Source organism: Serinus canaria, chromosome 12 (assembly GCF_022539315.1).
Source record: "Serinus canaria isolate serCan28SL12 chromosome 12, serCan2020, whole genome shotgun sequence".
NCBI lineage: Eukaryota > Metazoa > Chordata > Aves > Passeriformes > Fringillidae > Serinus > Serinus canaria.
In genome coordinates, this window is record NC_066326.1 from 6438254 (window position 1) to 6458477 (window position 20224).

The 20224-nt window shown below is 43.5% G+C and overlaps 1 protein-coding gene across 6 annotated transcripts in view; it reads left to right on the plus strand.

The window, feature by feature from the left end:
* The window catches only part of ADAMTS9 (ADAM metallopeptidase with thrombospondin type 1 motif 9), a 79560-nt gene that overhangs the window by 1689 nt on the left and 57647 nt on the right, over positions 1-20224 (plus strand). For 4 of the 6 annotated variants that reach the window (XR_007778604.1, XM_030227868.2, XM_030227871.2 and 1 more), the window contains exons 3-11: positions 235-397; positions 12673-12959; positions 13924-14007; positions 14110-14231; positions 14589-14629; positions 14742-14847; positions 16711-16857; positions 17722-17863; positions 18076-18183. Coding sequence is in view for 5 of the 6 variants with exons in the window: in XM_030227868.2 (XP_030083728.2) it covers positions 235-397; positions 12673-12959; positions 13924-14007; positions 14110-14231; positions 14589-14629; positions 14742-14847; positions 16711-16857; positions 17722-17863; positions 18076-18183 (1200 nt within the window). In the remaining variant the exon portion in view is untranslated. Of the gene's footprint in view, positions 1-234; positions 398-1702; positions 1837-12672; positions 12960-13923; positions 14008-14109; positions 14232-14588; positions 14630-14741; positions 14848-16710; positions 16858-17721; positions 17864-18075; positions 18184-20224 lie in introns of those variants that run through there. The other 2 variants (XM_030227869.2, XM_050979180.1) reach the window with 2 other exon arrangements.

The window sequence follows — 20224 nt, forward strand, 5'->3', positions numbered from 1 at the left end:
GCCTGGGGGTTGGTAATTAGCCCTCTGTAAGCACCAGTGGGATGGCTGTACAGCCCAGGGTGGGTGCAAGCACTGTGACTGAAGCTGGAGCTCCAGCCACTGCCTTCACTAGGGTTTACCACAGAACTAGGCACACCTCCCTCGTTAGCTGCTTGCTTTGTGGGGTAATGCTGCTAGGTGGTGCTTGTCGTCGTGCACAGCTGACCTCTTGTTCCTCTCTCTGGACCCTCTCAGCTAGGCACATTCAAGTCTGACGATGGGGACTATTTTGTAGAGCCACTCCTATCGCTTGAGGAGCAGGAGTATGAAGAGGAGCACAATAAACCACATCTTGTCTACCGACACCGGACACCTCCAACCAACTCTTCAGGGGACTGGCAGACTTGCAATACTCCAGGTACTCATTTTCTTACTGCCTTGGATGACTTGATACTTGGAAGTGCTATTTGCAGTTAAAAGGCAGTAGGTTTGTGGGGGAAAAAAGGGACGTGGAGTTGAGGGACCCCTCTAGGATTGGTGCTGTGAGTGCTAGGACTGGGCTCATGGTGGTAACGCTGTCCTGGAGAGATGTGGTGCACCCGGAGGTGCTTTCTAGGAATTGGTTATAAGGAAGCTGTGATCAGAAAAGTTTCCCTTTGACTCCTGCGGTAAAGCTGGCAAGAGAGCTTTTGATCTATCTTACCTTAAGTATCCTGTGAGCCCTGAAACTTGTTTTCTTTTCTATCCTACATGTTATTCCCAACTGTCCTAATCTGATATACTCTCTGTCTGATACTCTGTCCTTTAAATGACATCTTTCTGTCTTAGTCTTTCTGTGCTCCTGGTCTTCTTTCCCAAATCTGGCTGTGAGTTGCCACGTCATACTTCTTTCTAGTGGAAATGAGGAGATCCTAACACCAACCATGATAGTTCTTCCTTTAGTAATCACTTTTCCATGGTTCATTTTCAAAGGCTTTTTTTTTTCCTCATGGCCCTTCCTCCACCAGCACCATCTCCCTGACCTCCTCACTCCCTCTTTCTAGTCCTTGCACATATGAAAGAGCACAGACCTTTTTCTCCCCCCCTTCATGTGCCTTGATGAGCAATAGCCTTGCTCCTACTGTCCCTATTATCTGCAGTGGCCTCCTGCTGCTCTCTGCTTCCCTGACTTCCTAATCTTCACAACTAATCCTCCCCTTTGGCAGCAAATACCTCAATTTTCTCTGAAGAAACTTATTCCTTCAGTCTCCTGTTTCACCTGCTGTTTTACCCTTGTCCTTTGGCCTGCAGCTAGATCTACAGAAACTTTAAAACCTAAACAGAGTAGACCTTGACTGAGTTCCCTTGTGGGCTGCAAGCTGCTCATATGCTGCAAAGTAGGTGGAGTTGCTCAGGAAGTAAAGGTACCACTGGAGGAGAAGTATGGTGCCCAAATTAACTGCAATGAGCACACGTTACTTGTTTGGCACACATGACTGTGGATCGTGGCTGTGCTGTTGAGCTGTCAGTCTGTTCAGCTTGCACTGATCATGCTGAGTCCAAAGATGCTCTGATACTCTGTGACCAGCCAGAGCAACGTGTGTTTCTTCTAGAAGACAAGTGAATTCACGTCCACATGCAAACATATGTGCCAGGGGTACAGTGGCACCTCTCACAAGGCTGTCATTGTTTGTTCTTCCAAGGGTTGCTGCTGGAATATGCCATTCTGGTTTCTCTCTTCCAGCTGTTTCTGCTCCCTTCTTTGAGATCAGATGCAGGAGACTCAGAACAGTTGGAAAGAAACACGGAATCTGGCACATTGCATCAGTAACCCTTGGAGGAACGGAGCAGCAGATCACAAGACTCATTGAATCAAAGGTAGCTGGGAGGGCTCTGAATTTTGCTTGTGAACTTGACTCTGTGCTGCTGTAACAGACTGCTGTATTTCACCCCACTGTATCATAGTTCCCATGTAGAATATTATTCTTCTGTATTGTAATTCACAAGAATAATACTCCAGCTGTGATTTTATCAATGTGCTGTATATTTATTCCTCCTTTGTTCCAATATGCTTTGCTTCTTGCTTGTCTTTGTTTTCTTGCTCTTCTCAGTTGCTTCATGTAGTGGAGGGAGGAGTTCTCACCTCTCAAACACAAGCTGAAGTGTTCCAGATTGGCATGAGAGTTTTGTCTTCCTGTCCTCTTTCCCTCCATCTCTCTCTCTTAACTGTCTCTTCTTCTTGTCATCGTCCAAGCTTTTGAAAGGGAATGATGCTGTGGCCATATGTGTATGGTGAACAAGTCTTGGTTATTTCATTTAAGGAGCAAGTTCAGAGCAGCTTGGGCAATGCTGAACCTTTGGCATGCTACCTGAGGTTACATCTGGTGAGAGAAGGTGTCTCACATGTCTTTGCAGCAGAGGTGAACGTGCAAAATCTAGCAGCACTCACTGTTTTAGACAAGGTGTATGTCTTACTCCTGCCAGAGAAGAATGGTTTTGTGAGAGTTTGGGAGTTATAATTGTAGGGTGTTGTGTGAATCCAGTCTTTTGTCAGAAGAATGTGTGAAACGGTGCATTTGCTTTGCAGGCTTCTGGCAGGGGTGGAAATTTTCTTGAAGAGGAAATTCATGGGAGGGAAATCTAAGGTACCCCCCCTGAGGTGAGAAAGGGACCCTCTGTTGCCAGGTGGTGGTGCTATTAAGAATGACTTTCTGATAGTCATCTTCCTGGAAATGATTAATAGTCAACATACTGGTGTGCCCTTGCCATAATGATGTAATTTTAGACTTCTTGAGGTATTCAGGAAAGTTTCCCTTGTGAATTGACTAACAGATTGAGTAAAAGCTTTCATTTGCAGCAGTCTCCCTGGTTGTACTTTTAGTTTTCAGCATCCTGAGGTCAGCCTAGAAAACCAGGTATTTGCTTTTGTTAAGTTTTAATTAGCAGTTTCTGATAACAGTTTTAGGTGCTCTGGCATAAAAGATACTCTACAGGTGTTTTGGAAAAAGATCTTTTTCCTCTGAATGCTGGTGGATATCAAATGGAAGCTGTGCTCTGCAAATGAACTTTCATTGCACAGCACTGGGGTCTCTGGCAATGCATTTCAGCTGTCTGGCATACAGCTCAACTGCTGCAAGAAAAACTTTGGACAGAGTTTTCCTTGGGGTAACAGGTTAATGTAGTTTCAGTCATAGGAAATGGTGCATTTTCCTCTCCTTCTTTTCTTTTAGTTAGTGCCGTGAATCAGTTTGTCATCTGGCTGGGGATCTGGCAGAATAATTAGTTGTGTTTTACTGAATAGCTCTGACAGGATGAGGGCTTGGCCAGGCAGACAGCATGATGTCACTTAGGTGCAGCACCACTACCACCCATCGCTTCAGGATAGCAAGCTCTTCCAACCCAATTATTAAATATCCGCTTTTTTGAGGTGGAGGAGGAAGAGAAAAGAGATTGCGATCCTAAAAAAAGAAAAGGGGAAGTGGCTCATTGCAAGGCTGGAGAGCACTGCTTTCCTGCACCCCACAGAGGAACGATCTGACTCCAGTGATAAAAGCACGGAGCTGCATCCTGCAGCCGTGTGCCAGCTGCCTCCATGAGGCAGCACCTCCCCGAGCCCCCATCCAGTGGGACCTTCTGCCAGGAGCAGACCCGTGAGCCCTTTCCATGTGAAACCGTCAAAGTTTGGTCTTGCAGAGAGATGCCCAGCTCCAGATGCCAGTAGGACACTGCCTTTGGTCATCACTTAAATAAACCACTTCAGGCACCTCTTGCTCTGGGTCTTAAGTCCATTTCTGCTGCTTCTCATTTCTATCATATTTCCCTGTTTTTTGTTGGTGATGTATATATAGATATATATATATATGTATTTCTATGTATATTTTGGTTGTTGAGTTCTCTGGAGCTCTTCTCTTCCAGTTTTGTTGGGGTCTGTGATAGCTTTAGCCTTCTACTGAACCTTAGCAATCATTCTGCCTTTTGGCCACCCCTTGTTCTGACACAGATGCGGCCTCCACCTGCCTGATTTCACTGGGCCGCAATTCCCCTGTGTCCATGAGTATAACTGCAAGTATTGTGCCCTTTCATCACCCCACTTCTGTTGCCTGCCCAGCTCTTGCTCCAAACTTAGCAAATTCTGTGCAGCTTTTGCTGTGACCTTGATGCAGAACTCCTGACTAAACTTTTTGGGGCAGCTCCTTCTTTGGAGCTGCCCCAAAAAGCTCTTCTTCTTCTACCCATGATGCCTTAAGTTTTAGCTTTCATAATTTTTAGATTCCATACTGCCTTAGTGTGTGATTCTGAACTTCATATAAAGTGTTAGTAAGTTCTCTTCACAGGGTAGTTAGATAAAACAATCCTTTTCCAGACTGAGAACGAAGGACAGCCATTATAGTCTCAGGCCTGAAAAGCATAAATAACAGCGAATTGAAGAGAGCAAACTGAGAGGATGGGACATCTCAACCTGAAGCTGCAATTGGACAATTAACTCCAATATGGAAATGGACCAAAAAGTTATAAAAGTGTGAAGACTCATGACCGGTTGTCCATCTTGGGTGTAGCCATGGCCTAGCTCTTATACTGCCCAAGGTGTATCCTTTAAGGCCTTTTAATAAATACCTACTTTATTCCTTTAACATTGTCTAGTCTATGTTCCAGGTTAGCCTCTTTAGGCATCACCCACTGCTTTCATTTGGCTGAAGAACCTTTCCAATTTCCATCCTAGCTTCATTAGTTAAATACCTCTCTGTCCTTGCCTCATTCCTCATAATTCTTTTATATTCAAGACCTGTCTGGGGCTGAGATGAATAAACCAAGGCTTGAATGTATAGTGAGTGCGAGCTTCTCCCTCCCTTGCTGCTGGTCAACTATGCGCATCCTGAGGCTGGTGTTGGACCTGGGCTCTGGGGCTGTATGTGAGGATCTTGCACAAAGTCCTTGCTCCTTAATGAGAGCATTTACAGCAGGAATATCCACCACGGGCAAAACTCATCATGCAGAAGCAGCAATAACACTCTGATGGTGCCAAACTAGTGGGAAGATGATTAGAGCTGTTCCTGTTTCTGGAGGGGAGCCAAGGGGCTGTTGCCAGCAAAGAGGCCTTCCAGCAGTTCATGCTGAGGTGGTGAGGTTTTGGAAACAGCCTCAGATGAGTGCAGGACAGAGCAGGTCTTACCTATGCCGTGCTGACTGTGCCCCCACCCACTGCTGGCAGGGGTGGGAAAGCCCAGTGACTCACCTGCTGAGGCTGCTTTCCAAAATCCACCAAGTATTATCAGCACAGATGGCTATGGGACACAACCTGCAGGCTTAGCATATCCCAGTACCTGCCAGAAATGGATGCAAAAGGGTTTCAAATTTGCTGGTATTTTGTTGGGTGTTACAGCAGTTTGACTACTGGAGAGTACATGTGTGGCCAGGGACAGCAGCTCCACAAAGGGAAGGCTCATGTGGTCCAGGTGAGGAGGAGAGAAGCTCTGCATGTAAGCTGTGCTGAGAAGGGTCCTGTAAAAAGCAGAGGAGGAGCCAGCAGCATGAACCAAGTCTTGCTGCTGAGCTAGCGTGACACAGGCATACTCAGTAATGTGTCACTGATTTTTCAGTTGCATTAACGAGTAATTTGTAATAGATTACCCTTTCATAGTAACTGTAACAACCTTTCCCACTGAACTTGACACTGGGGAACCACCAGAGCAGAGGAGTGCTGCCCTGTGTCTTGAGCAAGCAGATGCCTGTTGCTGCCAGCTCAATAATTGTGATCTTATTTCTGCATTATAATTAGTACCAGCCTGCTCTCCTAATGCCAGCCAGCTGCATGGGAAGTCACTGGTGAACCAATGGCACAAGCAGGAGATGGTTCTGTCACCATATTCCCATGTGCTTGGAAGGGGTGGTCAGGTTGGGGTTGCCAGAATGGGGTTTTTTTAGTGTGGTATCAGTGCCATGACCAGGGAGGAGACCTGGGGAAGGATGTGTTAGGTATCTGGTACTGTGGCTAAAGCCTGACTTTTTAGTGTGGTCTTTTATTGGTGCAGGAAGGGGATGAGCTTTTGTTCCTGCTCCAGCTGTGGTTCAAGGTGTGTTTGCAGTGTTAAAATTGGCAATAGAGTGGAATGAGGCCAGTGATGGAAATTTTCAGCTCCTTCTCCAGGCCCTTTGTATGTTTTATGTTGTTACTTTATAGCAGTTCTGAGGCAGAAACTTTGAATTCCTTTTCCGCAGAACTCAGTGTTTGTACTCTAGCGAGTGGTCTGTGGTGAAATCCCAGATCCTTTGCACTTGGATTGTTGGCCTAGAGACCTTTAGTATTTTTGCTGTTTCTTTTGGACTATGTCTTGCTTCCAACTGTGTCCCCTCTTTTTTGTTTTCAACTCATTCATCCAGCAGAATTCTGCATTCTAGGTGTCTGGTTTCCAGGCAGGTCTTCAGGCAAATTCTGTACTGCTGAGTGTCACGTAAACTCAGGGTTGCAGGAGATCTGCAGGGAGATTTTCTTAAGCCTTTACTTCCAGGTTGAGCAATACTTGAGCTCTTTCAAGAGTCTGTTTAAGCTGTCAGCTTTGCTCTTGGCCTCAGGGTAAAACACTGACTTTGTTCTTTTCCTCAGAAAAGTTTCTTATCTTAAAGAAGTGGATTGTAATTTTTAGTCAGATAGTAATTAATACAGATTTCCTTCCCTCCCAGAATAAAGAAGAGAATTACATCACGACTCCCATATGCTAATGTAATTAATTCTATTTCTGCCTCCCTGTTGAGGTAACAGCACAGTAAGAGCCAGCTGGTATTTGGTCAGATGGGCCTGAGAGGTTAAGCACAAGCTTTTTTACCATGCTGAGCTGGGGAAGGGCTCAGTCTGTAATATTTAAGGTATCTTGTGATGTTGACAAGTGAAATAAGGTAATAGACTGACTTCAGTTAAAAAACATTGATCACAGTCAATGATACAGATCCCATAATTAGTTTTGGCTTAAGATTCCTCCATGTGAGTTATAAGTAAAGTGCATGCATTTTGTTGTTACTCTTAGCATTGAAAATGTATCGAACATCCTTCTGGTGCCCTAAAGGTGTAAGACTTAAGGTTGTGATTAAACAAATTGTTTTTGATTGGTTATTGTTCTGCAATTGAAACATGGTAAGTGGACAGAGTTAAGTTATTCTCCTGGAATCAAAATGGACATACTTTACCTCATCTGTGGGGACATCCACTGAAGGAGGACAGGTGGGAGAAGCAGGGGTGAATCACTTGGGTGCTTTCTGTCTTTTCCCTATGGCATATATTACTGAAAATAAACAGGCTGACTATTCTGTGACTTCTTTTCCCATATGCCTGTAATGTCATTATCAACATCCCTGTGGCCAGTTGCTGAACAATTTCTTTTTTTTTTTTTTCTAATGGGATGTTTTGTCTTATCTTTTACTGACTGTCAGTACAAAGTTGTGGTGGCCTCAGTGTTGTTCTTGTTGGCATGGTACCTCATAGGTGTCACTAGACACTAGTGTGGGACACAGGTTGATGTACTTGTGACTGTTGTGCATTGGAAGTTGCCTGAATAGCCTGTGTGGGAGTTCTGTAAGATGATCTTGAATCATTTTCTGCCACATGTTTGGCTCATGTGTTGGTATCTCCTTTCTTAAAGAGGAAATTTATTGTTTTGTTCACTAATCTACTTTCTGTCTACTGTGCAAAATTGATAGCTTTCACGTACAAGTTTTTACCTTAGGCATAAAAATAATCTTTTAGGCTGGAATGCATTCTGATATTCATCACCTGGAAAGAAACCATCTAGAGCATGTGTGGTCTTTAGTGTTAGCATGGTATAAACCAGAGAATGTTTTATTACTAGGGGAAGCTGATTGTTGTTCACTGCAAGTCCATGGTTCTCAGCATTCTGGTTCAAGCAGTGAGAAGAAAGGCAGGGTCACCCTGACAGACATCAGGGTTCAGCATCACCTTGAGCTTTGCACCTCCAAGTCTCTATAGTCACAGACACAGGATACAGTGAGTGAATTGAGGTGAAACAGTTGGTTTTTGCATCAGTGATGCTTCATGCCAGTCTGAACTGCTCATGGCTTTATAGCTTTGCTTTCTGGCCTTAATATTTTCACATATTGCAAACACAAATTCCAGGTTCTGGGCTTGACTCATGGGGCTGATTTCAGTAGGAGGAGCTCCTGGACATGGACCTGGCTATCGCAGCAGCTCTGGTTCAGTCAAGGAGCTATCCAGAGGGAAGGCAGGATTAATCCTGCTCATAGGACTGATCATCTCAGTGTGGTACTCTCAGAGCAAGGCAGTGGCTGGTCCCCCATTATGTTTCAATCCCTGGCTATTGTCCAAGCAGAGTGTGAAGCTGCTGTCAGAGAAGATGTTTTCAGCTCTGGGTTATGCTGACCACAACAGCACCCCACAGTAACAGAGGTGAGAATTTGGCCTCATGCAAATCCATCTGAGATACATGTGTAGGTGTATAGAAAGACAGAGATACAAAACATCTTGATAAAGAATTAGGACAGACCCAGGGCTAGAAAAATTATTTGATCTGGCTTCTTACCTGTGTGTGTCCTAAAGAGGAGCCAGTTTCCATTCCATTTCTTGGCAAGAAGAGCCTAAAAATGTGGTTCAGTTTCAGCCAGTCTGATCTCTGCATGAAGGCAAATCCATTTTGCCTCTCTCTGTTTCCCAGGGGATGGCAGTCCCTGGGGTGGCTGCTGTTGTAGCAGCTACAGGCAGCAAATCCAGGCAGGCAGCTGGAGCTGGGGCTTGTTGTGGAGCTTTTGCCCAGGGTTTGCTGCTGTAGAGTTGAGGGAGACAGGTCACACACTGGCTGACTGTGTGAGGGAAGCTCAGCTAAATTTTGGTCTGTTTTATGGAGCTGTGCAATAATTTATTTTCTGTGCAACTGGATCAGAGCGGGGCTAGAAGTGATGTGGGCCAACCGCTGAGTGGCAAATTCTGTTAAAAATCCTAGGTCACACATTCAGAAAGCTTGTGATAATTAGTCAGTTGGAAAGGATCATGCTTTTTTTCTAGCAGGAAGATGTTGTTAGCTCAAGAAAGAGAATTTTTCTTGCCCCATTCTCTTGCTCTCTCTCTGTGTTACATATTTTTTTCGCTGCTATGTGCAGCTCTTATGAACTTGGAGCTGAACTGGAATTGCTTGAATTGTTACATGTCTTACTTAATTGTGCAAATTGCTTTCTATTCCAAGGACTAGTTAATGTAGAAATGGAAAGGATTAGGACTGTTGGAATAAGTGATCATTCCATCTTTTAATATTTGGTTTAGTATATCAATAGTTACTATGTCAAAAGCAGATCTTGACTCTGCCCTGTCATCCTTCATGCAGGCAAAGTACTCACACAGGGCCTGAGTCTTCCCTGCCCTCTTTCTTGTGATAGATCCAAAGTACATTAACCAGCAGGAAACATCCATAAATCAGCTGAATGGGTTCTGGGCTGAGGCTTCTTGCCCAGGCAAAAATAAATGGCATTAGTGAAAAGATGCCATCAGGATTCTTTCACAGGATTGAATTTCCTTTTAAGTCCCACATTACAAAGAAGAAACCAAACAGAAAAAAAAATGAAGATAAAACTACCAGGTCTGTATAAAGACAGTGAAAACAGCACAGATTGTCTTAGTAAAATATGCAGTAAAATGGACGTTTTAGCCTTTACCTGCCTCTCAAATGAATATGAACTGTTGAGTGCATGGGCTCACCTGATACTTGAATTATTGAACTGTAGTTTGCATGGTTTTAAAGGGTTTGTCTGCTCACTGGAGTTTGGTTTTTCTACAAAGTAAAAGAAAAATGTTTTGTTTCTTAAACCCATCCAGTTACTACCATGTGTAAGTAGATGTGTTTCAGGTCATTGCAAAGATTCGGGGCTTGCCAATGAAGCCATTTTTTTTGCTGATTTCTGTTACTATGTTAACACAACAGGGAAAAAAAAGGGAAAATAAGGTGGGGAAATATCACACCCTTTTCTGATGTTATGTGTGGCAGTAGGAAGCTGGTGCTGCAAAATCACAGTTTTGTGTAATGTGAGAGAGTTTCCCTTCTGCCTGATGGAGCAGGAGCACGTTGCACCATTCAGTGAGAGCACTGCTTTTGTGGCCATTGTAATGGAGCAGGATATCAACAGAATCAGGCACACAGAGTTCCTGGCAGTGCCTGTGTGCAGCTCCCATTAACATGGTCAGGATTTTACAGATGGGTTGAGAGCAGTGCACAGCCATTAGCATTTCATTTTTTACAGGTGAGTGCACACTATCTACATGCAAGAAAGATGGGTGAAGATAACAGTTCACTACTACCAAAGTCCAGGAGTGGCTTTCCATGCAGTGCATCCCCATCACTGGTGCCTGGTTTTCCAGTAACCAGGCTGACAAACACCCAATATGTGACCTGTCCAAATAGCACTGCAAGTGTTGGAGTGGCTTTGTGAGTGGAAATAATTCAGTTGTTTTGGAAGTGATGATGTGTCTGACTTAATTTGTGTGCTGAATGGGGAAAGAGCACTGATACTGTACCAACACTTGGCAGCATTAGATTAATGATTGGACTTGATGATCTTAAGTATCTTTTCCAACCTAAATGATTCTGTGACTCTGTGCCAAATCTCTGCACAAAATGGAAAGTTATTTTTCCTCTGTGCTGGGCATACCTGGCTTTCTTGGGCTCTGATTCCCCTGCATGATCAGGGGCAGGTCAGGGCTCTCAGAACAAGATGTGGAATTTCATGTGGTACTCTCTGGGTGGTTTGTGGGGTTTTTTTTCGCATGTGACACCAGCTGCAGGATTTCAGTGCAAGCCCAGTGAATATCAAGTTTTTTTTTACACCTGTGTGATAAGTGTCTTCAAAGACAGGTGTCTTTGCAATTCCCTCTTTTTTTGCCATCTAACTTCCCTCTGACTGGATGGTTGGAGGAGAAGGCACCTGAGCCTCATGGTCCTACCTGGGGCCCTGCAGAGCTCTGCCTTCACTCTGCAGCCTTGTCTTCAGCCTTGCTTGAGCCCTGTTGAGCATCTCCCCATCCTTAACACATTTTTCCTTGCGCACCTGCTCCTTTTGGAAGTTAGTTATTTAAAAGAAAAATTTGAGTGGCAGTCTGAGGGTGCAGAGAGGAGAGGAGAGGAGCTGGCTGAAGGGCTGGGGTTAGCACTTTCTCCTCAGTCTGGTCCTCTCCTCACCTTAAAGTTATTTGTATGCATAGTTGGCTCCCCAAGCTGATTGGCACTGAATGAGTCGGGATAATGTCATGGTTGCCCACGAAGCAGTGCCAGCATGAGAGCATAACCTTGCCAACACAAGGGCATTGATTAGAGCAGAGGAACTAGGGCAATCCAATTATAACCACAAATGCCATTGGCTTTCTCAAATTCTTAGTCAAATAACTGCAGACTCTCTGCTGTATTAAGGTGGTCTGGACTATATCAAGAAAGGGGAATTTGGAGGACTTAGGTAGTACAGAATAGGCAGGATTTAATTCTTAACTACTCTACCTATTTACACATAGGGCAAAAGGATAGTATTTTTCAGATAGGTAGAAGCTGACTGATCCCCTTTGCCCACCGTGATACTCCAGAACATGTTTCCTTTTTTGGAAATTATTACAAATATTCCTAAAAGGAAACTATACAGGAAAAATAACTAAGAAGTTTCCTATCATTTCAATCTTGTTTGAGCATAGAATATTCCTTTGTTCTGTAATATTATGCTTCCTCTAACCTACTCAATGGGTCAGATAAGGAAATGTGATATTTTTCACCACCATGACGAAATTAAACTAAAGCTACAAAGAGCATGAGGGTTGTAGCCTGGAGTCGTAGATGAGTAGTTCAGATCTGGCTTTATATTAAATGCAGAAGTGAACAGTCTTTCGTGGATGAATCACATTCAATTAGCTGCTTCCTATGATGAACTGATTAAAAATTAAGTGGCATCAAATAAGCCTGATTTTGCTCTTACATTTAAATAATGCTATAATTACATACTAATCAGATGGTAAATCTTAATTGTACACGTTCCATATGTTTTATATGCCTGTTCTCCCTCTTCACTTTGTCGTCTTTGTATCAGCATGGAGTATATTTTCAGGCTGCTTTTATGTTTGGCCTAATTGAATATCAAAAGCAGTATATGTGAAACTTCCTGAATTCTATTCTTTTGCCAGTGGCAGCTGTGCTATTAGATGACCTTTACCATTCCTGTAGCACAGAATAATAAAGGGAGGGGGGGAGCTGAAGCCCAGCCGTGTTATTGTTAGAGACAGAAATAAATCATATATAATTGCTTTGCTGTGAAGGCCAAATCCTGCCGTCCTTCATGCCTGAGTTAGAAATACAGGATTTGGACCTTTGTTTCCTGTGGTTTCCTGGCCACCTTGGACGTGCCCAGAATCCTCACACTGCTGCTGCAGTGGCTAATTACCATTGCAGGGCTCCATTCCTCCTGCACAAACCAGGAGCTGGGTCTGCTGCAGGGAATGTCCACTTCTAAGTGCTACTGGCTTCCCCAAGATGGCTTTAAAAACGAAGCCTTGGATGTTGGATTACATGGTGGGCTTCCACATAGTGCTTCTGTTTCACTTCCCTGCTTGTTTGGAGCAAGCCCACACAACTTTGTTGAGGTAATAGGTATTTTGACTTAGCATACATGTGGTATTAATTTTATTCACTCCAGAATGTACTGTATGTTTTTTCTGCCTTTTAACCATAGATCATGACCACAGTCACAAAAAGAACAAACGGAAACACTGGAGAAGGCAATGGGCAGAGAGCAGCATTTTATCTGACGTGGAGATGTTGAAACACAGCCTGGAAGTGAATTCTTTTTCTGGGGACAGCAACAAGACCGGGACCATTGGTGAAAAGAAGAGTCACAAGCGAACGAAGCGGTTCTTGTCCTACCCACGTTTTGTGGAGGTGATGGTGGTGGCTGACAGCAGGATGGTCGCTTACCACGGAGCCAACCTACAGCACTATGTCTTAACCCTGATGTCAATAGTGAGTGTTCAACCAGGGCGAGTAGATTCACCCACAAATAGTTTTCTAGTGGTCACAGAGCCCTCTCTCGCTGCGTTCATATGCAGCGCCATCGGTTTGCCTTCGCTAGATAATGCTGGGGTTACATCAAAAATAGTAAAACATGGCTGGAAAATGCTGGTTGGAGTCTTCTTTCCCAGATCCATTAGGCTTCCTGATCCCTCTCACACCTCTCTCTTCCAACTTTCTTGAACATCAGACACCATGAGCAATATCACTAGTTCTTTAATCCACATGCTGTACTCTTCTTTTTATTTAAGCCCGTGTGAAATAACAGCTGAGTTAAAAAGATACTTTGGGCACTGTGCCTTCCAGGGGACGGATGCTGGAAGGTCATGCAGTTGCCTGACTTCCCTTGCTGTTGCAAGGAGAAGAAGCCTGCTGTTACTTTGATCCTTAGCATAGTTCTCAAGTTGACTTTCCAGGCTGAGAACAAGCACCTTAGGAGCTGCAGGATGAAGTAGTGCAGTTTCCAGACAGGCAGTTCTCTAGATGCAGAGCAACTGGCAGGGAGTATCCAACATATTTGTGTCTCTGGAGGGATGCTTATCCTGTTTGAGAGTAGAAGTGCACTGAATATGTGGTCTGAAACTGCCCATGTGAAAATCAGACACTTGGAAGAATAAGTTGCTTTCGACAGTCTTGTTTGGTGGTCTATGTGTCTCAGAGCAGAATGATCCTTTAATTTGGTGAAATGTGTGCTAAAGCAAAAGGAAATGTTGGGTTTCTCTGATACCAGCAGGTTTTTCTCAGCCTAAAATTGTGCTTCTGCCAGGAGGTCTCTCCAAGTAGCATCAGAGCACTGAGCAGGGCAGAAGACCAGCCCAGGAGAAAAACAGTTGCAAAATGGAAAATATATGTGTTGTTTTAATTGTTTATTTCCCTGAATGTTAACAGTAATTCCAAATGTTGCTTTTTGAAACAGGTGGCTTCTATCTACAAAGACCCAAGCATTGGAAATTTAATTAATATTGTTATTGTGAAATTGGTTGTGATACATAATGAGCAGGTAATGGAAATTATTTTCTTCACCTTCTGCTTGACAATGGCATTTGTAGTGAGCATTGTCATGAATAATTAAAATACCTGCTTTCTGTGTGTTGCTTACCAGGATGGCCCTGCAATATCTTACAATGCCCAGACAACATTAAAAAACTTCTGCCAGTGGCAACAGTCCCAAAACCACCCAGAAGGAAGTCACCTTCGGCATGATACAGCTGTGCTTGTTACCAGGTGTGGTGAATGTTCTCATGAAAACTGTAGCCACTTGTGTGTCAGGGGCTGTGAGCATGTACTATATGGGAAATGTTCAGGTTTTGATGTGTGTGCAATGATATTTGTGGGAGCATGTGTCCACTATAACAAGAGATGAGAGAGGTTCAAGGCTGTCTAAGGTCTGCTCATGGGTTTAGCATAAGATGAAAAACTCTGACTGTGGTGGCGAGTTAGTTTGGACTCTGGGTGATGCAGCAAACCAGCCTGAGAAGGTCCATTGAAGGACCAAGTGTTGTTTCTGCTGTTGTTACTGTGCTTGTACCTTAACTCACTGCTGCATTGAGAATTAATGTGTCAGGTCTGTTCTGCTTTCAGACAGGATATTTGTAGAGCACACGACAAATGTGATACTCTGGGTAAGGAAAACCTTTTCTTTATCACTTTTTTTGTAGTGACAATATTAGTTGCCTGTTTTGAACTGTGGGTGACATTTTTTTTTCCATCATAAACCTCTGTGTTCTCTCCTAGGTCTGGCAGAGCTGGGCACAGTCTGTGACCCATACAGGAGCTGTTCAATTAGTGAAGATAACGGACTGAGCACTGCTTTCACAATAGCACATGAACTTGGCCATGTGTATGTTCTATGTAAATACATTTACATTTAAATAGCCCAATATTTATTCTAACTAGGGCTTGCCAGCCAGGCTGGGAACTAGTACTGCTGAGCCTAATTATTTGAGGGGAGATAATATACTTGGCTAGAAGATGCACCACTGAAATAGATGAAACTGTGGAGTGCTCTGGAGCCTACCTGAAAGCAGCCAAACCAACAGGGCCGTGTTTTGGGCAGGATAAATGACAGAGTACCACAAGCAGCACCTAAGAAATGACATCTTGACCAAGCTATTGGAACTAGCCAGGGTTTTGGGCAGAGGTCCTTGGGGAGGACCAGGACAAAGGATGCTGGCATATCTGAACTATCTTTTGGGACTGAAGTCTTCTCTGAGAGCAAATCCTCAGCCTGCCACAGCTTGTCCCACAATTCTGTGTGGTGCTGGTGAAGGCAGTGCAGCAGCTGTGTGTGAAGGAGGAACTTACTCAGGGCATCTGGGAATTGATGAGGTGTATAAGTGAGCTTGACTCAGCTCTTGAACTGTTTCATCATGGAAAATCTTGTGCTGCTAGACATCCCCAGAAGAGATGCTGCCATTCACCTCCTCCAGCAGAAATTTCTTTCAAACATTTTTTGCTTTTTCTCTCTACTGAGACTTTTTCTCACTACTAAGCAGTCATGAGAAAAATCACCTTAGATCACATAGTCCTTTACCCTGGCTACAACCTTTGGCAGCTGATTCAGTCCCAAACCATCACACGCCTGCTTTGCAGTGGAGGTCTGTAGGTGTGGGATGCATGAGTACTTGGGAACAGATCTCTCATTGTTCTAAACTCTTGTTTTTCTTCATGGAGAGCTGGCTGAGACAGTCTATTTTTAACCACAGTAGTATTTGTTTAAATAAGACTTCCTGTCAAAAAGTCCCCAAAGTTTTGGTGTTCCCCACACCTAACTTGTGCCTAATTCCTTTGCTAATGCTGTCTCAGAGCTGCTGGGGGGTTAGCAGTGCTCCCGAGCAGGCAATGCCTCTATGCTCTTTTTTTCAGAGAGCAAAGTGAAAAGATGGTTTGTTGGAGGTAATCTTAATGGAATACAAACTCCCCAGCCTTGGAACACAGGATCACACCAGGTCACTTCCCCTTCCCCACTTCAAACAGCACAGCACTTTAGGCCGCTCTGTCTCCATTAGTGAATTTACCACATTCTTCAAGGTGTCATGTGCTGCAAATTTCATTTTGGTTTCTGCTGATACCAATGCTTGCTGGCATTTTGTAAACCTGCCACATAAAGTATAGGAGCCAAGTCTACCCCTGGTGCAACCCTGCTTAGGCAGCAGTGTGGCCCCGAGTATTCAACTGTATTAGAAAATAGTTTGCATCCAACAGGGGTTGCCTGTGTGCATGAGGGTCTGCAGTCAGTGGGCTCGTGTCAATCATCTCCTTCAGAATTCCCTGAGATCAACTTTTGGATCTGTGGTCATTTCCAGAGTATTTGCCATTTTTATGAAGGAGGGGTCAGACTCCAGCCTGTCTGCAGGAGAGCAACCGTCAGCTGAAAAGGAAACTGCAGCTGGCTTTGCATCTTACTCCAGGCTCCCTGGAGGTCTTGTCTGGCTGAATATATGCAGTCATGGAGTGGAGAGCTTAGCAGGGTGCTATACAGCTTTTCCCAGATGAGTGCTAGAAACCCTGTTCATTAACACTTCTAAATTTATTATGAATATGTGTGTATTAATACTTTTATTCTGTAATATCTGTCAGCAGCATATTTAGGGAAAATTCTTGGGTCTGCCTGCATTTAGTTCACACTGTTGCCCTTGCTATGCTATGCTAAAGATGTTTGCCTCTTAACTGACTCTACTTTTTGCTGCTCTTTTCCTCTTAGATTTAACATGCCACATGATGACAATCACAAGTGCAAGGAAGATGGAGGTAAAAACCAGCAGCATGTCATGGCACCAACACTGAACTTCTACACCAATCCCTGGATGTGGTCAAAGTGCAGTAGGAAATACATCACTGAATTTCTGGAGTAAGGCCTTGCAAATGCATGTATTGGGCTGTTTTCACATGTCCATGTGTCCCATGGAGTTCTTTAGTTAATTTGGAGCCCTAGTGTGCAGCGTTTGGAGGAAATCAGAGGGATTTGTGTGTGCATGCATCCTTTACCTAGAGCAGGAATGCACCCCTGGCATCCAGTCCCTGCCAGTTCAGCCTCATGATAAGCTGGCAAGGACCAGCCTCTCAATGGGGAAGAATAAGTCTTCCCCCATGGATATTGCTTTTAAGGAATGTGTGTTCTCCTCAAACTTGAAGAATGACTTTCCCAAGCTTTGTGGCCCAGATACGGAGCTGTGTTTTAGAAGGCAGATTGAATCTGCCTTTCTGCTCCACAGGTCAAGATAAAGCCCTGGCACTAATCCGTGTGGGAACACCGTTCCAGGAGCCCACGGGTCAGTTTGATGAACAGTGATTTGCCCATTTTGCTGTCATGCCTTCCCGTGTGTTGTGGTGTGGAACAGAATGAGAGCCATGATGGTGTTCTGGCAAATCCAGGAGCTCAGTCCCTTGGGCAGTTCTGCTAATCAGTGATTTTTTTTTTTCTGAATTCTTTATAAAAATGCGCCAGTGCTTGCTCAGCAACTAAATGCACACTCAGAAATGCTTTTGCCATTGTAGCTGACTGTGGTGTGGTGGATGGTTGCTGTCACAGCACAAAGGGTGACGGTGTATGGGTAACACACCCTCCTGTGCTTGAGTTTGAAATAGCTCTTGTAGTGCTTGTTAAATATGGCAAGCGGGGTGTGCAACTGCCCTTAGGCTAATTCAGGCAAACACAAGTGGGTTCTGGTCTCCCACCTCCTGTTTAACACCAGTGTTCTGATTTGTGTTGTAGCACTGGTTATGGGGAATGTTTGCTTGATGAACCTTCATCAAGAACTTACACATTGCCTCAGCAGCTCCCAGGGCTGATTTATGACGTCAACAAACAATGTGAGTTAATTTTTGGACCCGGATCCCAAGTGTGCCCCTATATGGTAAGTGAAATTTCACACCTTATTTTTCCTGGTTTTGCCAGAGCAAAATAAGGTCTCCTGGGGTTGGATGAATGGCAGACTCACAATCCATCAACTTACTGTCAAGCTTGTGAGTTAATGATAAATCCTGGGGGGATAATTTCATAAAGGATCATCTGTCTGGTAAGGCATGTGGTACATATTTAATGCTTTGATCTCTGCAATCACTTAAGCAGATGCAGTGTCGGCGACTTTGGTGTATCAACGTCGATGGTGCTCACAAGGGATGTCGAACCCAACACACACCTTGGGCTGATGGGACAGAATGTGAGCCTGGAAAGGTCTGTAATACCTGGTGGTTTGTGCCTCATTGCTCTATTTCCTTGGGCTGAGGATGAGCATATCAGTCAGAATCATCCTACCCTAATGCCAGTTGTGTGGGGCACTGCTCTGACTGCAGTGCTGGAAGCCCACAGCAGCTTGATGTGGTTTCAGGCTGGTGGTGCCTGGGACATCTCCAGCCCAGATACCATTATTAAAGTCAATTGCTTGGCATAACATTGTTTAAAGCAGGTATTCCTGGAGTGCTTATCTTTCTGAATTAATGCCCTTGAGTGAACTTTTGAGCAAAACTTTTGCAAAGCTTCCCTAAGCTTTTGTTAGAAATTGCCTGTGTGATGTGAGCAATTAGTAATTCTGTGTAACATAAACTTGTCAGCTGGCTTTTCATCTTGACAGCTTCAGAGTAAAATATAGAATTAGTTGACATTTTATGTATGGAACATTTTTGGCAGTAATTCATAGAAACTTCCCATTTCCATGTGCAATGTTAATTTCCAGCTAGCATTGTGGTTTCTAGGATAAGTGTTTAATTTTTAGTTATTCGTATTTGTAGAAAAATAGTTTAGAGCATTTTTCTTTTATTGAGATACTGAAACTTTTGAATAAAAATGCTAACTAGTTCTTACTATTTGTGTCTGAACAAAAGTAGTCTCCATCTGTGTCTAGTAAAAATAGTGTGATGTTATTCTACATGGTATAGCTTAAAATTTTGCTTTTCTGGCTTTCAAGATCAGCATTAATAATAATAATGTTTTCTTTAGAAAGAGTCAAAGTTTTAAATCATAGTCTCTCAAAGGTACTTTAATGAAAATTCTGGATGCTATTTTAAATACAGTTTTCCATACAGGCTGTGGAACTCTTTGGAAATTTAACTTTTGATGTATGTGTCTGAAAAGTCAATTGTTCAATGACACTTGACTGATTTCCTTCAGGACAATGAGCATCATGTATCAATTTGCCTTCCTTTCTTAGAGAAAAGTGCAATTGCAGATTTGTTTTTATGGTTGAGAAAGTGCATCAGAGATGTAATTGGAATGTCTAATATTTTTCTGTAAAATCCCCTTTTGAGTGTAGGTATCTGTGGAGTCCCTGTGACTTGAGACCTTGTGCCCTCAGCTTCTCTGTTGGTGAGCTTGGGATCTGCTCACTGCTGAAAGATCAGCAATTACTTTGAAATTTTCTTGAAATTCCAAAAATCTGGGCTGCAGCAAACCTGCACTTACCCTTGGATATGACCAGAGTGATGTGCAAACAGCAGCAGCTGAGCAGATCAGCACCCCCTCAGAGCCACCCTGTGTCATGCAGTGTCCAGCTGCATGGCTCTTAATAAAGACTGTGTGAGCAAAAACATATCAGGCCACAAATTTAGACAATCTGACAAGTTTAGACCAACTGGATAAGTGTGATCTGAATGTCTCAGCTGAGAGCAGATGAGCTCTTAAGAAAAGTTAATGCAGCCCACTTGTGTTCAGGCATTTAAATGTGTTCTCACAAAAGGGCTTTATGGAGTAATTTTTCTGTCTGTGTATTCATCTGATTCAAGCTTAAAGTTTGGATCAACATAAACTCTGTCCTGCTTGGTATTTACTTGGGTTTGTGAAGTGCTGAGGTGTGAGTCTGAAGTGCTTTTCCTTGGAATAAATTGCTATTTTGGTACTCTACTGTGGCCAGAAGCCCTGTCAAACTGCTACTTGCTGACTAATGCCTCAAGTCTGCATGTTTAAAACCCATGCTGTATGGGTTGGCAGATGGAGAAAATACCATACCATTTTTTATGGAGATATCTTTGGAAATAAAAGAGCCTGAATAGCTAAAAAAAGATCTAGCTAAAATTACTGGGATGTAGATTATGTAGATTTAACTGGGCTCTAAATTTACTCTCAAATCAAGGACATTAAAAACCATGGGAGTATTAACTTACGCATATTTTGCAACTGAGGACACTGAATCTGATACTGCTAAATCAAGCCCTAAGCCCAGCCCAGAGTCTGGTTTTGCTGGGTGATGGTTTTACCATGTTCCACAGAACCAGCTCATTAT